The 25289-nt window shown below is 41.4% G+C and overlaps 2 protein-coding genes across 2 annotated transcripts in view; one reads left to right on the top strand and one right to left on the bottom strand.

Annotated features, from left to right (window-relative positions):
* The window catches only part of LOC111958301 (lipopolysaccharide-responsive and beige-like anchor protein), a 226055-nt gene extending 205661 nt beyond the window's left edge, over positions 1-20394 (top strand). The window contains 4 exon segments of the mRNA XM_070437145.1: positions 9822-9946; positions 10362-10379; positions 17586-17729; positions 20197-20394. Coding sequence (XP_070293246.1) covers positions 9822-9946; positions 10362-10379; positions 17586-17729; positions 20197-20351 — 442 coding nt within the window. The 3' untranslated portion in view covers positions 20352-20394.
* A 1643-nt stretch (positions 20395-22037) lies between these two features.
* mab21l2 (mab-21-like 2) lies at positions 22038-23934 on the bottom strand. The gene has a single exon (XM_024134868.2). It carries the CDS (start codon positions 23512-23514, stop codon positions 22435-22437), a length of 1080 nt encoding a protein of 359 aa, XP_023990636.1. The 5' UTR covers positions 23515-23934; the 3' UTR covers positions 22038-22434.
* Between the last annotated feature and the right edge of the window lie 1355 nt (positions 23935-25289).

Below are 25289 nucleotides of genomic sequence, written 5' to 3'. Positions count from 1 at the left end.
ATTTTTGACGATATTAAAAACAGTGAAACATCAAGGATTTCCAGGCTAGATCATTTGCACCCTCTGAAATGAACTCGGTGAATAATGTGTGTGAGATGTGTGAGTGAGTTGTATTAATATACCTGTGTGAAAAGGGATCCTTTTGGCTAGAGATTATGCAAATGATCCTATATGACCTTATCATTAGAAACAGGACGTAGAGCAGCAACATGTATTTCATACATCACACACAGAGCACTTTGCTGAAGGACAAACAGTCATTTATAACTTCAGACGGGACTCATTCGGGTCAGTCAGTGGAGCTAGAGAGGAGGTGTGATTTCTCCCTTTGCTTTTCTCTCATTAATGCAAAGGGCCCCATTGGCAGCCCCTCAAATTGCTCAAACGTTGCCTCTATCGCCGAGATCATTTCTTTTGATTTGCATAAACCATGAGTTGATACGAATCTGAGAGGGATAGGTTGAGGATTTGTCATACATATGACTGTGGCGCCAGAGAACCCCTTCCTCTTTGTCAAATGGTGTCAGCGGTGGGAGCTAGTCACAGCGCCAGCTCCAAATTAAAACGAGGGGGTCAAACGCCTTGCTATGGAAATGGCCATGATTAAAGCTCGCCTTAAGCCGTAAGTGAGTTCTACAGTACCCGTGCATTAATGCATGTCCTTCCTAGTCAAATGAGGTGTACAACAGACCATTTCAATAGCAGTGTATGTTAATTCAGCCTTCCTAATGTTGCTGTAATGTTGTTATGTGTTTGACAAAAGGTAGCTTCAGGTCACAGAGGAGGCTATCGCATCCATCTAACTCCTAAACGACTTTCATCATGATGGGATTTCACTCGTTCTTTTTGTTTAGACAGGATCAGACCATTTCATTTGCTTATTTTGAATCTTAATTTGAATTTCCTGCGTACAGTTGATCAATCCCTGATTGGATACGGGAATGGAAAGTATTAGAAATAAAACAGGATGAATATGCCCAACAGTTTTAAATCAAAACTAGAATCTATATCAAAACAAAAATGTTACGCCAAAACATAACAAGGATAAGTGTTTTTACAAACGCTACATATAAGTACTAAGCCATTTGACAACATTAACACACTGAGTAATTAACAGCGAGGACCTTCAAGCTGCAGGTCTTTCAGATCACATGCTACGTCACGGCACCTGACAACAATAAGCACGTTGATATGCTTCACACATCTACCACTCCTCCATGTAATTACTACTCTAATTCCTTATGAGCACAGAACAAAAACTAAACAAGAGAAGAGAGAGAAAGAGAGAGCGTAATATAATATTGCCTCTCCATAACATCACTGGCTCGCTAAGATCAAAGCACTCCCATGTGGCCATGCATGAGGCTGCAGACACAGCGCAACACACACACACAAATGCTCAAAATGAAAAATGGAAATACGTCCTAATTACCGAGAGGCTCAGTATCGCGCACTCCCCAATGCAGCAATTAAGCTCAGTGTAATTCTGCGACAAAGGGTCTGGAAATTACACCCTAATTATATTCTTCCTCCAGGGGAGGTGTGGAGATTTAGAGGAGAGGGCTGGGTGTAAAGAGGGGGAAATATTAACCAAAATGTTGTTTGTTGTTTTTTGTTAGGAACCACCCTGTTGTTTTTAACCTGTTGAAATATGTTCAAAATAAGTGTAATGTGCTATTTTACAGAGAGAACATATTCTTATGCCACCGACTATAATATGTACAATCTATCTAGGATTCACAATAAATCTTCATTACCCACACAAAATGTCCAAAGTCAAACAAAACTATATTAAAACACCAATGTTACTTCAAAAACACAACAAAAATGATATATGCGGTCCACATATTGGTATAGTCTGTGTTTTTCGATAAAGCATCATATTTTTTAGTTTTGACAACATGCACACATCTGTCACTGCTGGTAGGTAATGAATACATCCATATCCACTGGAGCAGAATTGCATAATTCAGCCATTACCGGAGGCCAAAAATAAAGAAATTGCAAAGGCAACGCAAATAGCATTTAAGAGCTTGGGAAGAGCTTGGGCGACGCATCCTGCTCCTGTTTGGCGGGGTCTGATTGGATCTTGATGGATGACTATCGTTTGTCCTTGTCAGAAAAAGAACAATTTGGGCATTGAAATAAGAGTGCTATCAAAGTTTCAGTGGCTTCCAGAGAGAATCTATTACCATGTTTTAACTGCCCGTGTTTGAGGTTTGAGAAGGGGAGATAAGCGATATTGGCTCTCATACACAACGCCTTAAATTCCCATTTATTTATTTGTCATAAATTAATTAATTGAGGTTAATGTCTTTGTCCTCTGTACTTCCAWAGATAGCGTTTCAAAGTCGATGTATTTTCTCTGTTTTTGAGTGTACATTATTTGATCAAATAAGAATAAATCAACTAATCACGAACTGTTAGTGCACATGAATGTCAAACTTAAATCAATGTAATTGCATGCCATGGTGTATTGATTGATTTTAAGTGCTTAAATAGTATTCATTATATGTGAGTAGTGGCATTTTAGTCATTAACTGTCATTTCTTTGTCTCATTTATAAACATAAGTCAATAACTGCATGCTTATTCAGTATAATACAAGTTCATGAATGTATCATTTATTAAAGGCCCATTGTAGTCAAAAACRTGATTTTCCTGTGCCAATAACAGGAAAATCTGCCAATAACAGCGGATTTTCAGTTTCCCACTCAGACCACTCCCAGAGAGTCCTAGCAAACTTCTTGATGAATTACTCTTTGCTAAGAAGCTATTATTGTTTATTTTTGACCATTTTAATTTAAAACAGTCACAGTAAGGTACTTCATTGTTACCCAGAAATGATTTGGTATTGAGATAAAAACGGCTGCATTGAACCTTGGGTTTCTATGGTAACAAACGTTTAAAACCATAAGTGGATATTATAAACGATTGTATTTCTTCTATGGTGGGCCTCCATAAAATACATATTTGAAAGACTAATGTTATTTTATGTTTTTTAAATAAGACACAGGCCTACAGTAAATGCATGTAGAAACAGTCCAAGGGTAGGGCATACTGAATAAGAAATTGGACAGCAGGAACGGCATATTTCCCATGGTTCCAGTCCTCTTTTCTTYGGCCTACCCGGCAGACATAGCAATGCACTTGTGTTCAGTACTAGGCCATACTTAGATACCCAGTCTCTTAGCTAGATGACTCTGTGTGTAGTTTACTCCCTGTTTACCCTCCCTGTTGTCCTCTGTGGCGATACACAGGAAGTCCTGGCTAGTGGACAGGCTACTGTTAGAGAACGTAGTCGTCTGTCCGTCTTCCACTCCTTCCAAAGCTCCAGTCAGTCAGTCTGTCTGTCCAACTAAGCGATTCATTAATCCTGGACTTCAAGCCAGCCCTCACTGAGCTGCCAATCACTAAACACTTGGCTACAATTAAACTATTTGTTTATTATGTCACCCTCCCCATGCCAAGTCCAATTGGACCGTGTTCTGTTTTGATSCAAACAGACAATTTAGTTGGCTTTAAAGTTTTAAAGGTTGTGTAAAACCTCTTTCCACAGTCTGTTAATGCTATGGTGTTTTRATTTATTGCACATAGTGATATTTCTTTTGATTGCACCCATTTATTCATTAGTGAAAGCAACACAGACACACACACAAAAGGAGAGAGGCTGAGATCCTCTTCTAATGTTGGTAAACTTACATTTACTGCCACACAGAAAAAAACAATTATATTTTATTACCTCACATAAATGTCTTATTGGCCCGCTTTCTCATCGGTTGTCAATGTGGTCTACATTAAACAGCATTTAGAGGGATCCAGCACTCTGCTAAGTGCTCCTTAACACACACAAACATAGTTACACGTGTGTGTGTGTGTGTGTGTGTGTGTGTGTGTGTTCTGAAGGCACACACACAGTGCCTTCAGAAAGCATTCACACCCCTTGACTTTTTCCACATTTCGTTGTGTTACAGCCTGAAAATATATATATATTTGACAAATTTTGCTCGTGTTTTTTAATTTTTTACAAACGAATAAAAGTTTAAATGTATCGACTCAATAATTATTCAACCCCATTGTTATGGCAAGCCTAAATAAGTTCACGAGTAAAAATGTGTTTAGCATGTCACATAAGTTGCAGGGACTGTTAAATAGTGTTTACAATTTAAAATGACTACATTATCTCTGTACGCCACCCATACAATATCTGTAAGGTCCCTCAGTTGAGCAGTATTTTCAAACACAGATTCAACCACAAAGACCAGGGAGGTTTTCCAATGCCTCGCAAAGGACACCTATTGATAGATGGGTAGAAATAAAAATAACAAATCAGACATTGCATATCCCCCTGTAGCATGGTGAAGTTATTAATGACCCTTTTGGATGGTGTACTACACTACACAGATACAGGTGTCCTTCCTAACTCAGTTGCAGGAGAGGAAAGAAAACACTTCGAGATTTCACTGTGAGGCCAAAATGTGACTTTAAAACCGTTACCGAGTTGAATGGCTGTGATAGGATAACACTGAGGATGGATCAACAACATTGTAGTTACTCCACAATACTAAGGTAAATTACATATTGAAAAGAAGGAAGCCTGTACAGAATACAAATATTCCAAAACATGCATCCTGTTTGCAACAAGGCACTAAAGTAATACTGCAAAAAATGTGGCAAAGAAATGTACTTTATGTCCGGAATACAAAGCCTTATGTTTGGGGCAAATCCAACACATCACTGAGTACCACTCTTCATATTTTCAAGCATGGGGGTGGTTGCATCATGTTATGGGTATGCTTGTCATTGACAAGGACGAAGGAGTTTTTCAGGATAAAAAGAAAMGGAATAGAGCTAAGCACAGGCAACTCCTAGAGGAAAACCTGTTTGTCTGCTTTCCAACACACACACTGGGAGACAATAAACACAAGGCCAAATATACACTGGAGTTGCTTACCAAGACGACAATGAATGTTCCGAAGTGGCCTAGTTACAGTTTTTACTTAAAACGTCTTGAAAATCTATGGAAAGATTTGAAAATGGTTGTCTAGCAATGATCAACAACCAACTTGACAGAGCTTGAAGAGTTTTCAAAATATTAATGAGCAAATATTGTACAATCCAGGGGTGCAAAGCTCTTAGAGACTTACCCAGAAAGACTCACAGCTGTAATCACTGCCAAAGGTGATTCTAACATGCAATGACTCAGAGGTGTGGATACTTATTTAAATGAGATATTTCTGTATATCAATGTCAAAAATCATGTTTTAATTTTGTCAGTATGGGGTATTCTGTGTAGATGGGTTAAAATAATCATTTTTTCATCCATTTTGAATTCAGGATGTAAAACAACAAAATGTGAAATTTCAGGAGAGTATTAATACTGAAGGCACTGTACACACACACACTTGCATGTGCACACACACTTGCGTAGGCATACACACACTCCGTCTAAGACAACAGACGCTCCCCAGTAGGCTCTAATGAGCGAGGCCTTTATGAGTAAACTAATTACTAATTACACAAGTGGTTTGTGTAAAAGGCCGCGGCGCTGGCCTTTTGTCATTTTAATTGTTGTCATCTTGAAGAATGGGTGCTGCCGTTATTCTGCCAGCGCAGCCCGTCACACGATGGACGAGCCCTGAATTATTTATCATCTTTGTAGAAACTCTCTCAGCGTACACATGCACGGCGCGTGTCACATCGTTTTTCCCGCCGTGATACARCGGCGTTCTCCATGGGGGATTGATTGGCGACGGAGTTGGCAAGGTACTTGGGTGGATGGCGGGCGGACGCCCATCCAAGACCCTTCATTAGGAACCTGGTTGTGGTGCCGTCACGACACGGCAAGCGGTGGAGATCGTTCCTTAACACTGCGACTATATTACAACCCCACTACCGAATACGTCCTCCCATGATGGATGTGGAGGAAACCTCCTTGTAAGAGGATGAAGTGTGTGTGTGTGTGTGTGTGAGACTGGCTTGATAATCATTTTCCTAGATGAATGCTGTGTGAGGCAGGATGATGAAGTGGTAATTAGGGTAGGGAGACTATCACACAGCAACAAGGCCTGGCCCTTTGTGACAGGAGGGAAATCAGGTCCTGCACATTCTGTCTGCTGGATGGAGACTCACACACTCCAATGTCTCCTAGACACACACATACTCGTGTATCCTCACACCCACGTTCACACTAAGCCCTCAACAAACAGGAGCGTTATTATTCGTGGGACTTTTTTGGTTTCTGCCCTGTGTTTCTGTTTCATTTCCTCTGAACACCAGAGAGACTCGTCCTCTCCACCTACTACTCCATCCCTCCTCCTTCCCTTCTTCTCTTCACCGGTTTCCTCATCACGTCTTCAAGCTCCTTAGTAGCGAAATACATTTTTAATGAGAGATCCTTGACATCTTCTCTTTGCTTATGTCTTTAGAATGTTTGCCTGTAAAATATTAATAGTTGTGCTGTCTGCTATTCCCCATGTGTCTCTTATAAACTGCCTCGGCTTTACACAAACACGGGAGCTGAAGACAGTCTCTTTCTCTATTTCTCTCCAGAAAAGACCAGAGGCTGAGAGAGAGAGAGAGAGATATAAAAAGAGAGTGCGATAAAGGGGGAAAGGGAACGACAGAGAGATATGAAGATACAGAGAGAGTGTGAGAGAGAAGGAAAGAAAGAGAAGGATTTATTTTTCATTCATTCAGATAAATCAAGTAATTAATGGCTTTCATAGAACGTCTTAAAGCACCTGGCTCATAGAAACGTCTTAAAGCACCTGGCTCAAAATTGTATTTATTTTCTTGTGTAAAGCCCTCCCCTTTTAGAGGCCCCGTGTAATTATTGGGGTCGGCCTGAAGCTTTGTGGGGAGCCCCGGGCTCCTGACTGGAGCAGCTACAGGAGCAGTCAAGACCAAGATCAAACAAACTAGCTCCAATACACACACACACACACACACACACACACACACACACACACACACCGCACACGTACGTGTACATGCATGCAAGACACGCGCGCACACATACATGGACGTACAGACACACAAGTAACACACACATGGACGTACAGACACACAAGTACACTCACACGTGGACGTACAGACACTCAGTACACTCCACATGGACGACGACACACAAGTACACTCACTGGACGTAACAGACACACAAGTACACTCACACTGGACGTACAGAACACAGTACACTCACAACGTGGACGTACAGACAACACACAAGTAACCACACGTGGACGTACAGACACACAAGCACACTCACACAGTGGGACGTACAGACACACAAGTACACTCACACGTGACGTACACGGACACACAAGTACACTCACACGTGGACGTACAGACATCACAAGTAACTCACACATGGACGTACAGACACACAAGTAACACTCACACGTGACGTACAGACACACAAGTACACTCACAGTGTAATAGTGATGGGGGAATCAATAGTTACATAACGGGATATTATTTTGACGATTATTTTGACAGTATCACAATATTATTTTGTGTGCTAGTTGCTGTACCTGCTCCAAAACTCCAGTATTTTTCCCCATACGTTTTCGCCATCTTCTTTTTAAATAGGGAGCCAAGATCTTGTCAGCACTTTTATTTTCCTGACTGRTCAAGACTCGTGTTCTCATGGCTCTCTCTCTWGTCTCTCTGCAGCAGACATATKGTGAGCAATATGTTTGGAACATCAAATCGCAATAAAATCGCGATATAGAATTGTAATACATATCGGATTGGCACCTAAGTATCGTGATAATGTGGTATGGTGAGGTCCCTGGATATTCCCAGCCCTAATGCATAACCATGTACACACACACACACACACACACACACACACACACACACACACACACACAGAGGGTTCTGGTTCTCCCTCGTACCTCCGCTGACACGGACACACACATCTCACTCCACCTCGCCAAGGTCTGATGTCAACACTCATTTGGTGTTCAAGCTATAAATGTGTTTGACTATATGTTCCAGTGTTGTGCTATTGTTTCCTCTTTTCCCTACAGCGTTGCCTCTTCGCCTCACCGTTCTCACGTGGATTACGTTCGCTTGCTATTTAGACTTTTTTTTTTTTACTCTGCGACCCCCATCATTTTGATATTGTACGTTGTTGGATTAACATACTGTATATGCAGACAGCCAGTGAAATATCAGGACATAAAAGAGCTGTCTGTCTAGAGGCTGCTTCTGGTGCTATCGTCCTGATTGATATAGCCAGGTGGAATAGGCCCTGTTATACTAGAACACTTCTCCCGTAGCACCGTGGACGTACTGACTTACAGCGCATTCAGAAACTATTCAGACCCCTTGACTTTTTMCACGCKTTACAGCCTTATTCTAAARTTGATTWAATTGTTTTTTYCCCCTCRTCAATCTACACACAATACCCATAATGACAAAGCAAAAACWGGTTTTTAGACATTTTTGCAAATKTAYTACTAYAAAWAAWASATAYCTTAWTTACATAAGTATTYAGACYCWTGAGACTCAAAATTGTTGCGCACGAATACTTCTTCACCCTTCTGACGCAGCGCCGTGCGTTTCCAGATTTMTATCTCAYCATGCTTCTATAAATCAATACACTGAGCTGTTTAGAGGCTGAAGCCACACCAACCCTAATGCAACCTTAAGAATAACCCAAATACACGCATGCACATGTCTTAGACCAGTTGTTTTTCTCAGTGCTTTAATAGTAAATGTAATATGTGAACCCAGCTCATAGGTTAGGAAGGGAAGTGTCTGGCCTCCGTTCCCCCCCTACTGAGCTAGAGAGATTATGTTGTGTTCTTCCCTTGTGTTTTCATTTTTAAACGCCGAAAACATTCCCTCATAATACGCGCAATATGGAACACATTTGGCGTAATTTAGTTTGACAAATTACCGGCTATTTCTTCTCGAGCAGTAAATTAGTTATTTAGATTAGGCAAGCTTTTTTCAATAGGGGTGGGTGGAAGAAAAAAAACACCTCACTAATGTTGGGAAGAAATGTATTGCCTCCTTATGCTGTGTGTGATGTGCCTAAAGAAAAGTAATGAATATTTTTTAAATATAATTTAAATTAAATCCCTTTTTGAGTTTTAATATTTTATTGCCTATATGTACACAACAACTGTGTGGTGGTTGTGACTCTTCATTAAAAGTTAACACTTTCCAAGTCCCTRAGATTGGRTATRTGTCCAAAATGGCACCMTATTCCCTATTTAGTGCACTACTTTTGACCAGGGCCCATAKGGAATAGGGTGCTATTTGGGACAGAACTTTAGTCTGAATGATTTACTACTGACCAGGCCTGGGTAAAGGAGGAGGTGCAAATTGGGAAGAAAGATGACAGAGGCCTGTGGACATTGATTAATATTGGTAATGCCATACCCCTCTCCCGCTTCCCTGTTTTTGTAATGGCGTTTTGGGACCAGCCCGGGCACTCGCCTGCTACCCGGGTAGAGAGGCTAGAGCCGAGGTGCCCTGCTGGGTCCGAATGAGCCTGGAATGGGAGCACATCGGAGTGTGGGGAAACTGATCACTCTGTCAGCTGCTCATTCCACCATAATGTATTTAGTGCTCATTTCACCAGAGAGAGAGAAAATATTGCTATTTTCAAGGTCAGGGTTTTAGGTAGTCTATCTACTGTGTTCTTTTTGTTGTGTGATGGGGGGAAGAAAGACACCCAGCATAGCAAAACAAGGCCGTCTTTATGCTGCTGCTGGCCTCGCTACTCTGCACTGTGACTGGGGCTATAGGCAACCACCACGCTGTTCTGTAATTGCTAACACATGTGCTACCTCTGTTCCCCTGCAGCCGTCCTCGGGAGTTCTGGCGCCTCGACTACTGGGAGGACGACTTGAGGCGGCGCCGGCGCTTCGTCAGGAACCCCTTCGGATCCACTCACTCGAAGGCCACGCTCAAAGCTGCAGCCGAACACGGTCAGTCAGCCCTCCTCGCTCAATACCCAGCGTCCTTTGCTCACACCCTCCATGAGTGTCTGTGCCTGCCTGTGGCAGCAGGTCCACGGCAATAAAAATTAGCACTACAGTTGCCATAAGTGTTTTATTGTACCACAAGAAACAGTAAAAAAAAAATAAGAAAAAGCACACCCTAATTTGAATTAAATAGTTTACACAGTTAACTGTTTAACTTTCCTCCCCATTAGTGTTAGCTATGTTAGTACGCAGTGTTCCAATAGGCCCTCACACACTCACATCCTGTCCCTTCCTGGATCCCAAAACTTTTACTTAGAATTTCTCCCCTTTCAGTTATTTAATGTCTGAGTTGGCATGAACCTTCAGTGGTAGCAATGTGAAATGTGTTTGTTTCCTTTTCTTTGCTCTTGCATGACAGTGGTGCCTGGCATTAATGGTAAGTAATATGTCAAGYCTCCCTGACTCCTAAGCACCAAGCCCTTTGGTTGGTCTTCTCCCCATTTTCCCATGATGCATTATCATTTGACTTGTTGATAGAAAGCAGCAGTTGGGATCTTCCGTTCTTTCCATCTTCATTTTTCTCTTGAATATTTAATTTGACACCAAGTATAGCAGCAATTCAAATAATATGGGCTCACTAATTTAAAGGGTGGAATGTTGATTTAGGCTAAGTAGGTAAGTATTGTAGCTGTACAATGATACAAATATAAATCACTTGAATCCCAGTCGGTATCCCACCTCAACTACCTTTGTCCCATGTTATTTTCCCTGCTTTAAATTCCCAGTCATGGCATCATGCACAACCTTCCCACCATCTCAGGGGATGACTTGTACTTGATTTGATTTTAAAAAAGAACACTGAAGCTACAGTGCCAGAATCACATGCATTCAGTTTGATCAGCTCAGAGATGTCATTATGTTCATAAAGAGAGCCAGGTGAGGAGGAMCAACGGTGTTGATGCCCATTAACAAACCTGCCTCTTTATGATGTCAAATCTTAATTGGCTAAAGGTCACCAAKCAAAGATACATTAACTTTCACGGGAATAATTAGGTATTTCTTTGAAGGTGAATATTATATGAGGGCTAATTAGTTTAGGTGAAATTAATCATTTTGGAATTATCAGGACTATTAATTACACAGTACGTCTTGTTTGTGTGTGTTGCAGAGAGAAACCCAAACTAGCTTGGTTGCTCTTGACCAATATCTCAACCGTACCATGTGGTAAAAGCAAGTCAAGGATCGTGTTCTGTTTAAAAGGAAACGGTGACATCAATACTGTTGTGTTACCTAGAAGACAGAGGTATCGATAAAACCCACAGTATTGATTAGCTTTACCACCAGCACTGGAATTGGGTTTCAATTGATCCTTTCGTTTCCCTGTACTTGCTTTAAAAACAACAGGTGCAGATTCTGTTTTGAAGGCGTTTATGTAAAGTGTTAAACCCCGATTTTCTGTTGAACTTCCTATGAGGACAACTAAACCAAAGTGAACCAACAGTTGAATAGTCACCGYCTCATTCTTAGCGATAACTAGGTTGGAGGAAACGTAGAAGCCATTAACCACATTGGCCGTAGGACACATGTTCTCTAGCGTTAGAGTAGGAGTGACGTTTTCCCCGGAGTAGGCCCTAATCCCTACTTTCTGCTAAAACGTTATCCTGCATATCTTGGATAATAACTAGGGAGCAACGTATACTACTATTTTCCCACCACTAAGCCAGGCTGTGCTGGGCTGGCCTGGTTGCTGCAACCATGCTGGAATATACAACGTGAAAAGGAAATGTCCGACCCAGCACAGTACGGTTCTGGTTGGCACAGTGTGAAGAAAGGTTTTAGTCATCTACCACATTCATTGGCCAAGTAGGAGCAGGAGTCCCCAGAGTAGAGCCTAATCCCTAGTTTCTGCTAAGACACTAAAGAACGTATTCCCAGTCACACCAGGGTTAGCGATCAGGGCCGTGCCTGTCTAGGCCTGTTGGTTTTTACCGGCTTAACCTATTGCACTCCATAATAACGGCCGGTTTCTGGCCCGAAAATGTCTCCAATATGTCACAGGGGTGGAGGTAGTCCCCCCCGTCCCCCCCCCAAAGGTGACATCAGTCCTCTTGACAAACGGCCCTCGTGACAGAAGTCAATAAGAATGTGATCTAAAAGCAATAAGCGTCTGGCAATCCCAGCATCCTCGTGGGCCCGGTGGGGACCGGGGACGGGCGTAATGTCTGTGGTGTGGAGATGCAGCTGGAGGGTGGAGGGACCTGAGGACCAGTGGTCCTTCTCACTGTTACTCTGATACTCTCTTTCTCTCTCTGTTACTTTCTCGCTCTTTCTCTCTCGCTCGCTCTCTCTAGGTTTTTCTCTTCTCTATCTTTCTCTCTTTTCTCTCTCCCTAATTCTCTTTTTGCTTTTCTCTCATTCTCTTTCCCTTCATCCCTTTATGTTAGATCATTTGAAATCATCAGAGTTTATTTGGTCACGAACACAGGATACAGCAGGTGTAAACAGTGATGCTTGCTGACATGCTCTCCCTCAACAATGAATGTTGAGTAGGAGCTAGACACAAGGCGACGTCTGTTGGCGCCATCTGACAATTTTAGTGCAATGAAGAACTGATTATGAAGGCATATGATCATTGAAGCATCAGTTGGTGACTTGTAATTGTTCTCCCCTCTCCATCACTCTGACTTACTGCTCTAGTAGGGGGCATCATCAATAAGTCAATATAAAACATGCTCTGGATATATTCATCAACATATGGAGGACATATTCTGCCATATAGGGTGTGTTTTGTTTTAAAAGTCACTACTGTAGTAAAAATAGCCACCAGCCAGTCTTGGTAATACCTCTACAGAGTATTGTCCTGTTAGTTGCATATGCACACACACGCTACTCTGCTGCATTTGGGGAAAGAACATATCATTCAAATATCTCTTTGACTTGAGGCCTGACTGCGGCGTCCATTTTCTGATGTAACCTTTCTTGTTGTTTTCATCGACCCGACATTTGTAACGGAAGTGGAGCGCAAGGCGAGAGTGCAGTCGTGAGTTTTCAAACGGAACAGAGGCCATATCTGGCTGTAATTATTCTGATCCCATGAAACAGGGAAAATAGAGAGAAAACCCTCCTCTTTCCCCAATCAAAACATTTAGTGCATGGTCACGTCTGCATTTAACATTTATTTCCAGCTACTAGAGAGATGGCAACACTTTTCAAGTCATGAAAAGAYGCTCAAGAATAGAAATTAGACCTATTTAACCGGTAAGAGAATTTTTAAAAAACATTTGGGGAATTTAAAAAGTATTGTATTCCTGTCAACTTATTTAGCAAAAAAAGTGCATTGTTTGTTTTACAAAGTATAAGCATTTTACAAAGTATAAGTAAACCATTTCCTAAATGGCATCTTTTTTATGTAAGCTATGTAGGAGGAAAACATTCCTGTATTTAGGCCATGGACAATCCTTAGATTCTATACAACTGTGATCATTCATACCCAGCCAAGAACCTTGAGGACCATTTCCACTCTGAGAGCCCCAGCCGGCTTGCAGACGCGTGGCGGTCAGGCTGGTTGGGTCGGTGAGGGGGCTAGTTATGTATTTATGGCTGGAAAGAGACATCCTTTCTGGGGATTGATTTGGTCCTGCCCTGGGTGAAGGGAGGGCTGCGGAGGGAGGCTGGAGGAGAGGTGGCTGGCAGAGTAAATACTTGAAGACTAATGTCTCTGTTCAGCAGATCAATACTCGCCTCATGACTCCAGCTCTTGGCCATGGTCTCGTTAAAAACACATTTGTTAATTCTGACAATTTAATTGCTCTTGACCAAGCATGCCTTGAGCTTTAGTAATGTAAGCATATGAATTAGCATTTTGAACCTCTGGCAATAGGGGAATGACCTGGGCCTCAACGTAGCATGTCTTTAATATAGCGTGAACGTAGCATGTCTTTAATATAGCGTGAACGTAGCATGTCTTTACTATAGCGTGAACGTAGCATGTCTTTAATATAGCGTGAACGTAGCATGTCTTTCCTATAGCATGAACGTAGCATGTCTTTATATTACGCGTGAACGTAGCATGTCTTTAATATAGCGTGAAGGTAGCATGTCTTTAATATAGCGTGAACGTAGCATGTCTTTAATATAGCGTGAAGGTAGCATTAGCATTTTGAACCTCTGGCTAGAGAAACAATGGGGCCTGAAAGTGTAATGGAAACATGTTTTATTCACGTTTGTGCCCCCTGTTCCATCTCAATGAATGGGTTAGGTGACATGACCTGATGGGTATTTTGTTTGTGGCATACCGGCTTATTTCAGAAACGCTTGTGTTGTCGCTTGTTATATGTTGTAAAATGTGTATGTGTTTTATTCAGAATTATTTATAATACATCCACAAAACTCCAGACATTCACACTTCATATTTAAGCATTAAGGTCTGAGGGGGTGTAGTACAACGCAAAGCAACGCGGACTGCCTGGATACAGCCCTTAGCCATAGTATATTGACCATATACCACAACCCCCTGAGGTGCCTTACTGCTATTATAAACTGGTTACCAACTTAATTAGAACAGTAAAAATAAATGTTTTGTCATACCTGTTGTATACGTTCTGATATACCACGGCTTTCAGCCAATCGGCATTCAGGGCTCGAACCACCCAGTTTATAATTATAAGTAACGTAGACAACAGTTGACAGAGACATTGCTTCAGCTGAAGGACATGTTAAATGTTTTAGTCTTTGAATATTTTGCTAAGACATAGCCTAATATCCGTTTTTTTTAAAGGAAATGTTTAGACTTTTCACTGCCGTTTAGTTTTTACTGCTTTGGTTGTTTCACTTTTAAGTTGAAATGGCGTTAAATGGATTTTAATTGTTTGATACACACTCCCACATTTGATCATAAACACACACACATGCATTCAGAACACTTCTCTGTACATATGTCATATATCAAAAATATACATCATATCAATTATGTTTTCAAGAATACTATATTTTATTTTATGTCATTATGTAATATTGGGATACATGTATCAGAAGTACAATCTAGTAGAGTTTTTATATTCTTAACTTCTCCTGGCTGTAACTACTTTACAAAGTAGTTTCAAAAACAGCACAATGTTTGTGGAATTTTATTTGCACACAATAGACAATCTAACATGACCAATTCTGATAATACTATTCACAACTAACAAGTAAATCATTCACAKCCTATTAGTAACATTTATTGGCAAACTAGTAAGTTGATATAGTAGCAGTAGTAGTCACAGTAGTGTTTTCTTCTTAGTTGTAACACAACCCAAGACCCTTCCACATCCATATGCTAGTGTGTTGAGTATTGTGGTCTTCTCAGGGTGAGACTTAGTGAGCATGTTTATGGCGGAATGTTCAGAAGTTCAAATACACATGTCTGCCTTTTTCATCTCACTCCTGTCAGTAAGAGAAAGTCGTCCCGGCCCATCGGTCTGTCCAGTCAGTTCACTTGGACGGTGTGAATATACTATACTATTGTAGCATGTGGTATGTATTAGAGAGCTGGTAGTAATTTCAGTGCCGCTAACTAAAGAATCCTCCGGGGAGACTTAATTACAGGAAGACCAGTCTAAATATCATTGAGCTGCATATTTTCCATGACATGAGATTTCTCAGCTCTCTTAGACTCGCTTGCTCTCGCTCGCTCTCTCTCTCTGCTCTCTCTTTCGCTCTCAGCTCTCTGTCTCTCTGCTCTGTCTCTGCTCTCTGCTCTGTCTCTGCTCTCTCTCACCCTGCTCTCTCACCCTGCTTTCTCTCACCCTGCTCTCACACTCTGCTCTCTCTCACCCTTCTCTCTCACTCTGCTCTCTCTCAGCTCTCTCTGCTCTTTCAGCTCTCTCTCTGTTCTCTCAGCTCTCTCTCTGCTCTCTCAGCTCTCTCTCTGCTCTCTCAGCTCTCTCTCTTGCTCTCAGCTCTCTCTCTTGCTCTCTCAGCTCTCTTTCTCTCTCAGCTCTCTCTCTTTCTCTCTCAGGTCTCTCTCTTGTGTTCTTTCTCTCTCTGCTCTCTCTCAGCAGTTTTGGAGTCCATATATTATAGTTTGGGATGTTGAGAAAAATGCTAATTGTCTTAGGGTCTAACCTCGTCAGGTGATGCTGCTCAGAGAGATTGGAGGCCACTGGGTCACTGTCCAGTGGTTTTGGAGTGGAGTGCAAAGAAACCATGTTGAGTGTAACACACACACACTCTCTTCTTTCTCTCTTCTCTTCACACACACCATTCTCTCTCTCTCTCTCACAACACACACACACACACACACACACACACACACACACACACACACACACACACACACACACACACACACCCACCAAGGGCCTGCATGATGAGGGTTCTGTAAATGTTTGCAGATTACTGTTTCTCTTAAATCCTTTTGGAACCTCAAGTCATGTTAAGTTTAAATAAAAAAGGAGAGGCAGTAAGCTTTGGAGGCTCTTTTGCTTTGTTGTAATATCTTTGGCTCATGTTTCTGGATATTGGGTTTGACCAGAATCATGTTTTGTTTTGATGACTTGTAAGGGCACAGCAAGGCAAATTGGGGTTTTAACAATGAATTTTATATTTTATTATCAGTACATTTTATACTTTACATACAATGTTGTATATCTGCATTAGAAATACACTGAAATACACGTTATTGCCTGAGTATCAATTAAATAAAACGATTGGATTTTAACTATTTAGATTAGTGCCATTCAGGTAATACAGTAAAGACAAGTCGATACAATGTCGCGCTTTGACGTTGTAACCTCACTCCCGCTGCCATGTGGGTATAGCTAGCCTGCGTTGGCACAACGCCATTGGAAAATAGCTTTATGGGATGAGAGTCCGATTTGTTAACGTAACCGTTCATGTTCACAATAACCCCGAAGGCTCCCAAGAGTCATTGCTAGTGTTCCAGCTGGGTTCATGGCTCGATGATAACTTTACAAATTTTACAATAATATATGAAAATTGCATGTTCTACTAATTGTTGCCAGTTTTCTATCATTGTTTTATAAACTCGTTTTGATGTTTCCATCAGCTTGAGCATCTTTATGTTGATGTTATTTTTCGCATGGAGTTTTCATTGTACTAAGACTCATATTAGCATTAGATCCGTGTTGCATCTGAATGTGCACTAGAGTTATACACTATTGCTTTATATCATAATTATAGGATTATTACATTTTTATCAGGCTTATTCATGCCATTTTGTCACAAAATAATTTTGACCAATTTAATTTCGAATCCATTCTGGAATTGCAATGCAAAACGTCAAGACTTAGACTAAATAATTAAAGACATTTCTGGCAAAATAGACAACTCAACTCAATAAATATTTATATTGACATTTGAATATTCACTTTACTTTCGTAGTACGAATTATTGATCAATTAAATATGCTACAATATGAATAGGTTATATAGCCATGCATTTTCAGTGATCTTTTTAATATTACATCTGTCATCCTGTGATATAGTAAACTATCAWTAAACATAGCCCAGAATAGCAGCGTATTTTYTGTCTATATATTTCAAACGTTTCTTGTTAGGATACTAACCTCTGTACAGAAAAGTAACTTGGTAAAAASACAATTACGTTTGGATGGCGGTTTAAAATRCKTTTCTTCTTTCAGCTCCGGAGGAAGATATCCTCAAAGGCAAACAGTCCATCAGAAGTCACGCGATGGGAAATCAGAACTCTGAGAGTGAGATATTGTTGGATGGCGACGATGACACTCTATCATCCTTGGAGGAGAAGGAATTGGAGAACCTAACAGGTAACGCATGCAGCTCATCCGTTTCATGTCCCAGCGCACATCATTTAGAAGGGGCTGGGAGCGCAGGTTAGTTGAATTCTCCCCCTCCCGCCTTTAAAGAGTCTCCATTGCTAACGCGTGCGGGTGCTGCTACGGGTACTTTGAGGCGCGCATGCAGGATAACGTGGCTCCCGAACGGGTAATAAGGGGGGATAACCTCCCCAGCGCCTCCCATTACCCCTGGAGTCTCATGATGTTTTGTGATGCTCTGGCTTTGGGGGAGGAGAGGACAATAACACATACACAAACATGTCCKATTGGCGCTTGTATACAAGTTCACATATCTCAAAGCGAAGCGCATWTTTGTTTGTAATGAAATTATAGTACAAAAGTACCAACGGGCTTGTGTAATATGATTCATAGTTAGCTTTTGACACAGTAATTATTATATATTTTTTTATCATTGAGAGGTTGAGAATAGGCCTATAATTGAAGAAGTGAACTGTGCATTTTGTCTAAATGTTTTGGCCTCGAGGTTCGTTTCTATTTTGGAGCCTACCTCTGACTTCCTTTATGTTAAATGTTAAATGAATACCGCAAATTTGTACTCATGACAAGTGCGATATTTTGACACATGCATCCCATGTGGGCCTATTTTATGATTAGGCATAGTGTATAGGTGCACGGCTTTTAGCTAAACGGTATTATTTTCACATTTTAGAATAGCACTATGGCCCTTAAACATGTTCTGTGTCTTTAGTTGTTTATGATTGCTCTATATGTGCAGTTTTCCTATATGAATCCATGTCGAATAAATAGTATATGCTGAGATCAAATCGACTGTAGGCCTTGCCGTTAACAAGACTCAAACACATAAAATGACGTTGCTGTCCAATTTCTTATCCACTTTAAATCAATTATCTCACACCCATATTGATGTAAATGTGGCTCCCTATACCTGGAACTCCTATAGGCCTGTTAGTTATGTTACTAATCGGATTGCATCCTATATAATCCTCAATTTCCCCACATCATGGCTTTCCAATATAACTTGTTCACCCACTGTAGACTAATATAAATGCGCTCAGATCGCAATTATATGAAAACACAACGCCCACGATGACAATAGGATTAAGGGGWGATCCCATACATATTAAAGTGACATGGATTCTGAAATGAAGTGGAAATTGTCATGTGGGTCTCCTACTCCTCTGACTAGACAGACAGACAGACAGGAGGCACGTCCCAGTACAGGCAGCTGTCTGTCTGAACAACACCAGGAGTAATTGAATGTCTCCATGGCAGTGATTGAAAAATGTTATTTCGCGCCCGGATTACATGCTAATGCTCACAATGCTCGGAGGGCTACGGGGGAGGGAGGGGGAGACGGCAACAAATGAACATATCTGTTTATTCCATAGCCATCCGTTTCGGAAAGACGTGGGTGCTTTGGGGAAATCAAGCCGGGCTCTGAAGCCCCTTTCTGCCGCGCGGCACATCTGCAAATACAATGCTTCTGCACACGTGGAGAGCGGGGCAGGAGCGGCAAGAGCTTACACGTTGCTCCCTCGAGCGGCCTTCTCATTGTCATACTGGCATAAATTAAGATTGATGAGAGATTAAACAGACGTAGCACCAGCCCGCAATCAATGGGGCCTGATTGACAGCTGATTCTATTTTTTGACAAAGCTGGTCTGTCTTGGGTTACGCAGATGCTGATAATTTATTTTACTCAGCGGGTCAAACCACCTCTCCCTCCCTGTAGTCTAAAGAGGAACTGTTCAGATCGTGGTGATTCTGGTTTCAGTGCTTCTCAACACGCCATATTAGATCTAACTCGATCTAGCAAGGAAATTAGGTCTAATAATAGTGCTAATAATAATAGTGAAATGTAAAATTGCATTCTTAATTTAAATTGCAGTTACACAAATCATTTGCATTCAGTTTTAAGCTAGAAATTATACAATTGAGAAGAATTATATTTATTTTTCTTCTTGACCTCGCATCTGATAGATAGGCCTATACAACCGACGCATCGCCTAGACCAGGGGTGCCCAAACCTCTTCGTGGAGATCTACTGTCCTGTAGGTTCAGTCCAACCCTAATTTAGCATATCTGATTCAGCTAGTTAAGGTCTTGTTGAGCAGCTAATTAGTAGAATCAGGTGTGTTAAATTAGGGTTGGACTGAACCCACAGGACGGTAGATATCCAGGAAGAGGGCTGGCAGCYCTGKCCTAGAGCAAATGTTTTCCCTCATTAAAAATGCATATGTGGCCTTCTCTATATTGTTATGGTATTTTCASGGAGACAAAAAGAGCCATCAAAGTCAGTGCGTGCCCTTGTTGAGTTTATATGTTTACTTTTACACGCTGTTGCCCTTTGAAAAAACTCTCGTTTTCTCGAGGAGGGGAAGGGGGTGATTTTTGTAAAGCGGGCTAATGTTTGCTTTCTGGCCCGTGCCGTTGTTGGGCCCTGTCTGTCTCCTAGGCCCTGTAAACATGAGCACTAGCGCACAGCTGGTCGCCCCGGCGGTGGTGGTGAAAGGAACGCTGTCCATCACCGCGTCTGAACTCTACTTCGARGTGGATGAAGAAGAGGCCAGCTTTAAGACGATCGATCCAAAGGTAAGGGAAGGGCTTTAACTTCCATTGATCCAAAGCAGGCCCTCCCGTCATTCTGTAAAACCAGCTTTCAAAATGGCTCAGGCCTTTCTCCCAGTCCTTCCCTGACCCCAGCACCTCCAAGTCATGCTTTTCTGCAGCCTAATTGCTTTATAAAGCCTTTATAAGAATTTAGKAAATAACTCCAAATATGAACATGCGTAGACTAAAAGCCTTTAGGCTATTGCATGACGACTGTAAGCAGCCTCGACTTCTGCGATCATCAAGTCAAATAATTATTGAATAATCCAAATGTAGATCGAGACTCAAYAATCTCTATAATTGAGATTATAACAACCGTATAGGCTATGATGCTGTTATTTGGTGTGTGTATTTGCGTAGTGAACGTGAACATTAAACKAYAGCTTCACTCGTGCTTGAATTGCATTGGTTTAGTGGGCTACGTCATTGACAACATAACGTCTCTGAAAACAGTTGTTTGCTTTGCAGATTCGATACACAAAGGCCWCAGAGYCTGCAGAAGCATCACAAGCAAACATTTGAAAAATAAGTTAGTCTATCGCACATCATAATACARTGTGCCTGATATAGAGAGAAGACTAKGCCTGCTCTTCTTCCTTCGGGTCTTTCAGTTGTTCGTGAAATACAGCCCAGGAATCAGRAATACTGTGTAGGCCAATGGCTTATGTTGTGGTAAGTTTTGTTGAGAATAAAAACCATGAAATTACTTTAATTTATTATTCGACACCTTTGAAATGTAGCCTATATGATTCATTTGAATATCCCAAATAACAGGCTATAGTAATTCATATTAATTTCAAAACATCCTCTTTCTATTTGTATTCAACAGTTCAGTGATATACCAAATAGGCTGCTGCTAATGGATAGCCTACTGTACTAAGCAATATACCCGCGTGGTGTTTAGTCGCTAGTAGCAGAAAGCAATATGAATCAGGTCTCATTAAGAAATGGGCCCTGACTTTCCCTGGCTAGTCATTGAGTGACAGTTGTGTATCTTTTTTTCAGCAGTCTGCGCCCAGGGTTATTGGCAATAACAACAATAACAGTTATAATCACAATCTAGTTATAATAACAGATAAGTTCATTAATCAACATTTGAGGTTTTGATTTCCATGCGTTAATATTTTTCTGTTGAAACGGCAAATGAATTAACCTGAATTTAGCAATGGTCTATTCTGGTGAATGGGCCTACTACAAGTGGGTGGTGTGTTTCTCTTTATCCACAGGCTATAATTCAGCGAAGAAATTGCATATCTCCCCAATAGTTAATAAACAGTAATAACAGACATGCATACCGGTGTGTTTAAATATGATTTTTGCAGCCATATAGCCTATCGACATCAAACTGTCGACTAAATAGACGTTATTCTTTTGTTAAAACAATTTTCATCAATTTGAACTAAATTATATTGTGGTATATTAATTATTCCAAGACGAAAGTTAATGTATGTTCTTTGATATGCATAATAATGCAGCACTCGTATTTTGTATCAAATGAATCTAGGCCCAAGATTTGCCATATGTAAATGTATTTGTATTAACATTCCTTTTTTACGCACATTAATTCTGTTTTTCACACAGGAATTGATTTCACGATCCTCTTTATCTAGTAAATATACATTTGTATTACTTTTACTAAACAATGCCAGTTCTCAAAACATGTATACAAACACAAGGAAGGCCAAGTTGTAATGTAATTTTCTTAGTTTTATTAACATTTCAGTTTAAGGTCAGTAATGAAAAATTGGAACTTGGCACGCTACATTTTTATTCTTTCACTTAAAGATTTTGTGCATATAATTTTAAATAAACATTTATTCACTTTGTGAAAACATTTATAAACAAAACAACAACAAAAAGTATTACATTTAGTTAATGTACCTTCACGTTCTCTCTCTCTGAATGGCAATGTCCCATTTCACTCCGTTGTAAAAGTTTTTTTTGTTTGCATGTTTTTAATTTCAATTGTTTCACATTGCTCGGAGAACCCAAGATCATGACGTTTTCCTCCACTCTGAAGTGATCTCAAAACGTCACCTCGGCCCTAAATAGCAATAGTATCACAATCAGACAATATGACAGTTTATAATTTGTCCAAACTTTTTGCATTAGTGAGGATTTCCCTCGCCAGTCTCCACGTCTGCTTTGCGGCAGCTTCAAGGGCCGAGTGTGGCTTCCCCTGAAACAGGTCCAAATTTGGTAAGAAATAATGGGGGCATCTGCGGCACTGCAAACACGAGATGAGCTGCAGCAGAATTCCGTTGATTCGATCTCCGAGGCAGGACTCGTCCCAGTCGGTCTCTCTCGGGTGTTTCTCACACTCATACAGYAGCAGGGTCTTCATGTGGTAGCTCTGGAGTGGCTGACCGGGTAGCTCRAGATGACGGTCGCGGAGAGTCTTCAGGACCGAGAGGCATCTTTTCCTGCATCCSGCCATCAGGAGCCTATTCTCGGCCTCGCTGAACTGCAAGACCCAGGCGTCACTCTCAGCCGAGCTCTGTTTCCCGGTCAACGAGTAGCACTCTTTGGAGAGCAGGTTAAAGCCCTCGGCCTTGACCTCGGCCACCCGGTTCGGACCAGGCCAGGGGATATGGGGCATGGGCCACTGGGCAGCGCTCCTAGGCCAGATCCCTGTGCACTTGAACGCAGGGGTGATCTGAACCACGTATCTCTCCCGGATCCTTAGTTTTACCTCACTTGTATCTGCTACCATTTTAACCACGTCACGGTAGCTACACTTATCCACCGCTTGCGCCACCAGAGTCTGAAACCTTGAGCGGATCTTCCGGGCGGAAAGGTAGCCCGAGGCCGTTATGAACTCGACCCAGAGAGACATACTTCTTTTGCGACCGTCGCTCAGCTTCAGTACAGCGCAGCCGGGCAGAGAACCGTCATCAACAAAGTTGAACACTCCCATCTGGTTGAGGTAGAGGACCACCTCGAACTCGTTGGGGGCTATGACCTCCATCCCCTCGAAGCGCGCCTCTATCTCGCTGAGAGAGGAGATGAACCGGGGTTCCTGCACCTCGACCTCCTTCAGGACGTCCGACACTACCTTACACACCTCCCGGATAGTCTTTGCAATGGCCGCTTTTCGAGTTTGGCATCTCTCGCTGTAGTATTTGTTGAGCTGGTAGACCAGCTTTGCCTGCGTCGCGATCATGTTTGGGCAGAGGTCCGGGCTGTACACCGGGGAGTCGCAGTACGTTGACGGATCCAATGCTTACCGGTAAAGCCAGAGGCGAAACGCTCTTCCCCAAGCAATGGAAAAAATATATTATTCAACTTTTTTTGCGTACACAGCGGATGGACGTCAGACAGTTTCGGAAGGAAACCGATAGGGATGCAACGTAATAGGCTACTAAATATCAGTCCAAGTCATATGTAGTAGGCAGCCCCAGAATGGGGTGGGCTCAGTGTACAGTATAATACCGTCCGTGTCCTCGCGCTTGCAGACCCTAAAGGATAAAGCTCTGGTCGTGACCACTCATCTCTCCTTGTCTGTTCGGTTGAACGTGAAAACTACGCGTTATTCTCCTACCTTGCCACACTGTTGTCCACACTCAGCTGTGCGAGCTGGACTTGTGTAGTTTATGAATGGTCCCCTAGAAGAGTGAAAGGGGTCGGGCTTCTCCTCCTGCAATCAACGGCGGAGCTGTCAGTGCAACCAGCCAATCAGAGGCCTCTCCGACAAGCACTCTTTCACGAGAGGCACACTTTCGCTCTCCAACATCCTGCACGCGGAGCCTCTGCTCCCAGGTCGAGATATAGGAAGATAAACGGTTCCTTTTCGTGTACACAATTTGTGCTCTTTTCTACGAAGTATATTTAATACGTTTTAAAGACAGCTGTGTCTCTTTTGCCTTGACCTAGCCTTTCTTTCCCCCAGGTGTGCACGTGCACAATATAAAATGGAAATATTTAGAAKGAGAATAGGTTGCGCATTGAGTGATGCTGGATACCTGGCAAGGGAAGTGTTTATTTACTTGCTCGCTTCATGTCTGAATGGCATCAATTTGGAACCCTTTTGTTTTTCTATGGCAGTTAATGAGGCTTGATACTACTTTATAAACGTTAGCACTAATGTCTTAATCGTTTTTGACAATGTAACTAATACGTTTTTTAAATGCTGTACTGTTATTGTATGTATGCATTATTGGACTTCGTGCATTTGCATATTTCTAGTGAATTGCTAATTTATGTATATCAAGCAATTTTTGACTGATGTTTTATGACATTTATGCGTCAAACAAGAAAGCCWAATTTTTATTAGAAAGCGCGTCTCCAGGCTGCGGGTTCAACACGGTGTGTGATAATCAGGTTAACGAGATAAATCGAATGTTCAGTGAGTGTACAATATTTCTAATATATTTTTTTCTTTCATAAAATAGCATATTTTGTTTTCCTGATTTTCAGTATTTTTTCTCTCCAGTCTAATAGGCTAGAAGTTGTTCACATTTCAAACCTCTTAACATATTCACTTGTCTTAAAGGAAATGCTTTTTGTTTGTCTTTTTGTGCCTAGTGATTTCATCTTGGTGTATCGTGACAATAGATTATAGGCCTGAATAGTTAAAATTACACCCAGTAATTTCCCTCTGATATCGGAGCAACAACCTTCCCCTCACCGAAATGTGGTTTATTGTTTTCCCATACCAATTTGGCCTACTACTTTCCCTAATATTCTATCGTCCAAATCAACATTATATTACTTCCATATTTGACCCATTTCGATTACATATTACACAAATCACCCATTTCATGCCATTGCACAATTTAAGAACGGAGAACAATTCCGCATAGAATGGATGCGCACTACACGCACCTGCAGTGCAAGTTTTAGCACGCGTGTAATTATAAAATGTGATGAACGATAATAAGACTATAGGCCTATTATTTTAATTGACATCGTAAGACCCGTTGAGATGTTAAAAACGTG

Source organism: Salvelinus sp. IW2-2015, linkage group LG34 (assembly GCF_002910315.2).
Source record: "Salvelinus sp. IW2-2015 linkage group LG34, ASM291031v2, whole genome shotgun sequence".
Classification (NCBI taxonomy): domain Eukaryota; kingdom Metazoa; phylum Chordata; class Actinopteri; order Salmoniformes; family Salmonidae; genus Salvelinus; species Salvelinus sp. IW2-2015.
This window is presented reverse-complemented; position numbering and strand designations above follow the sequence as displayed.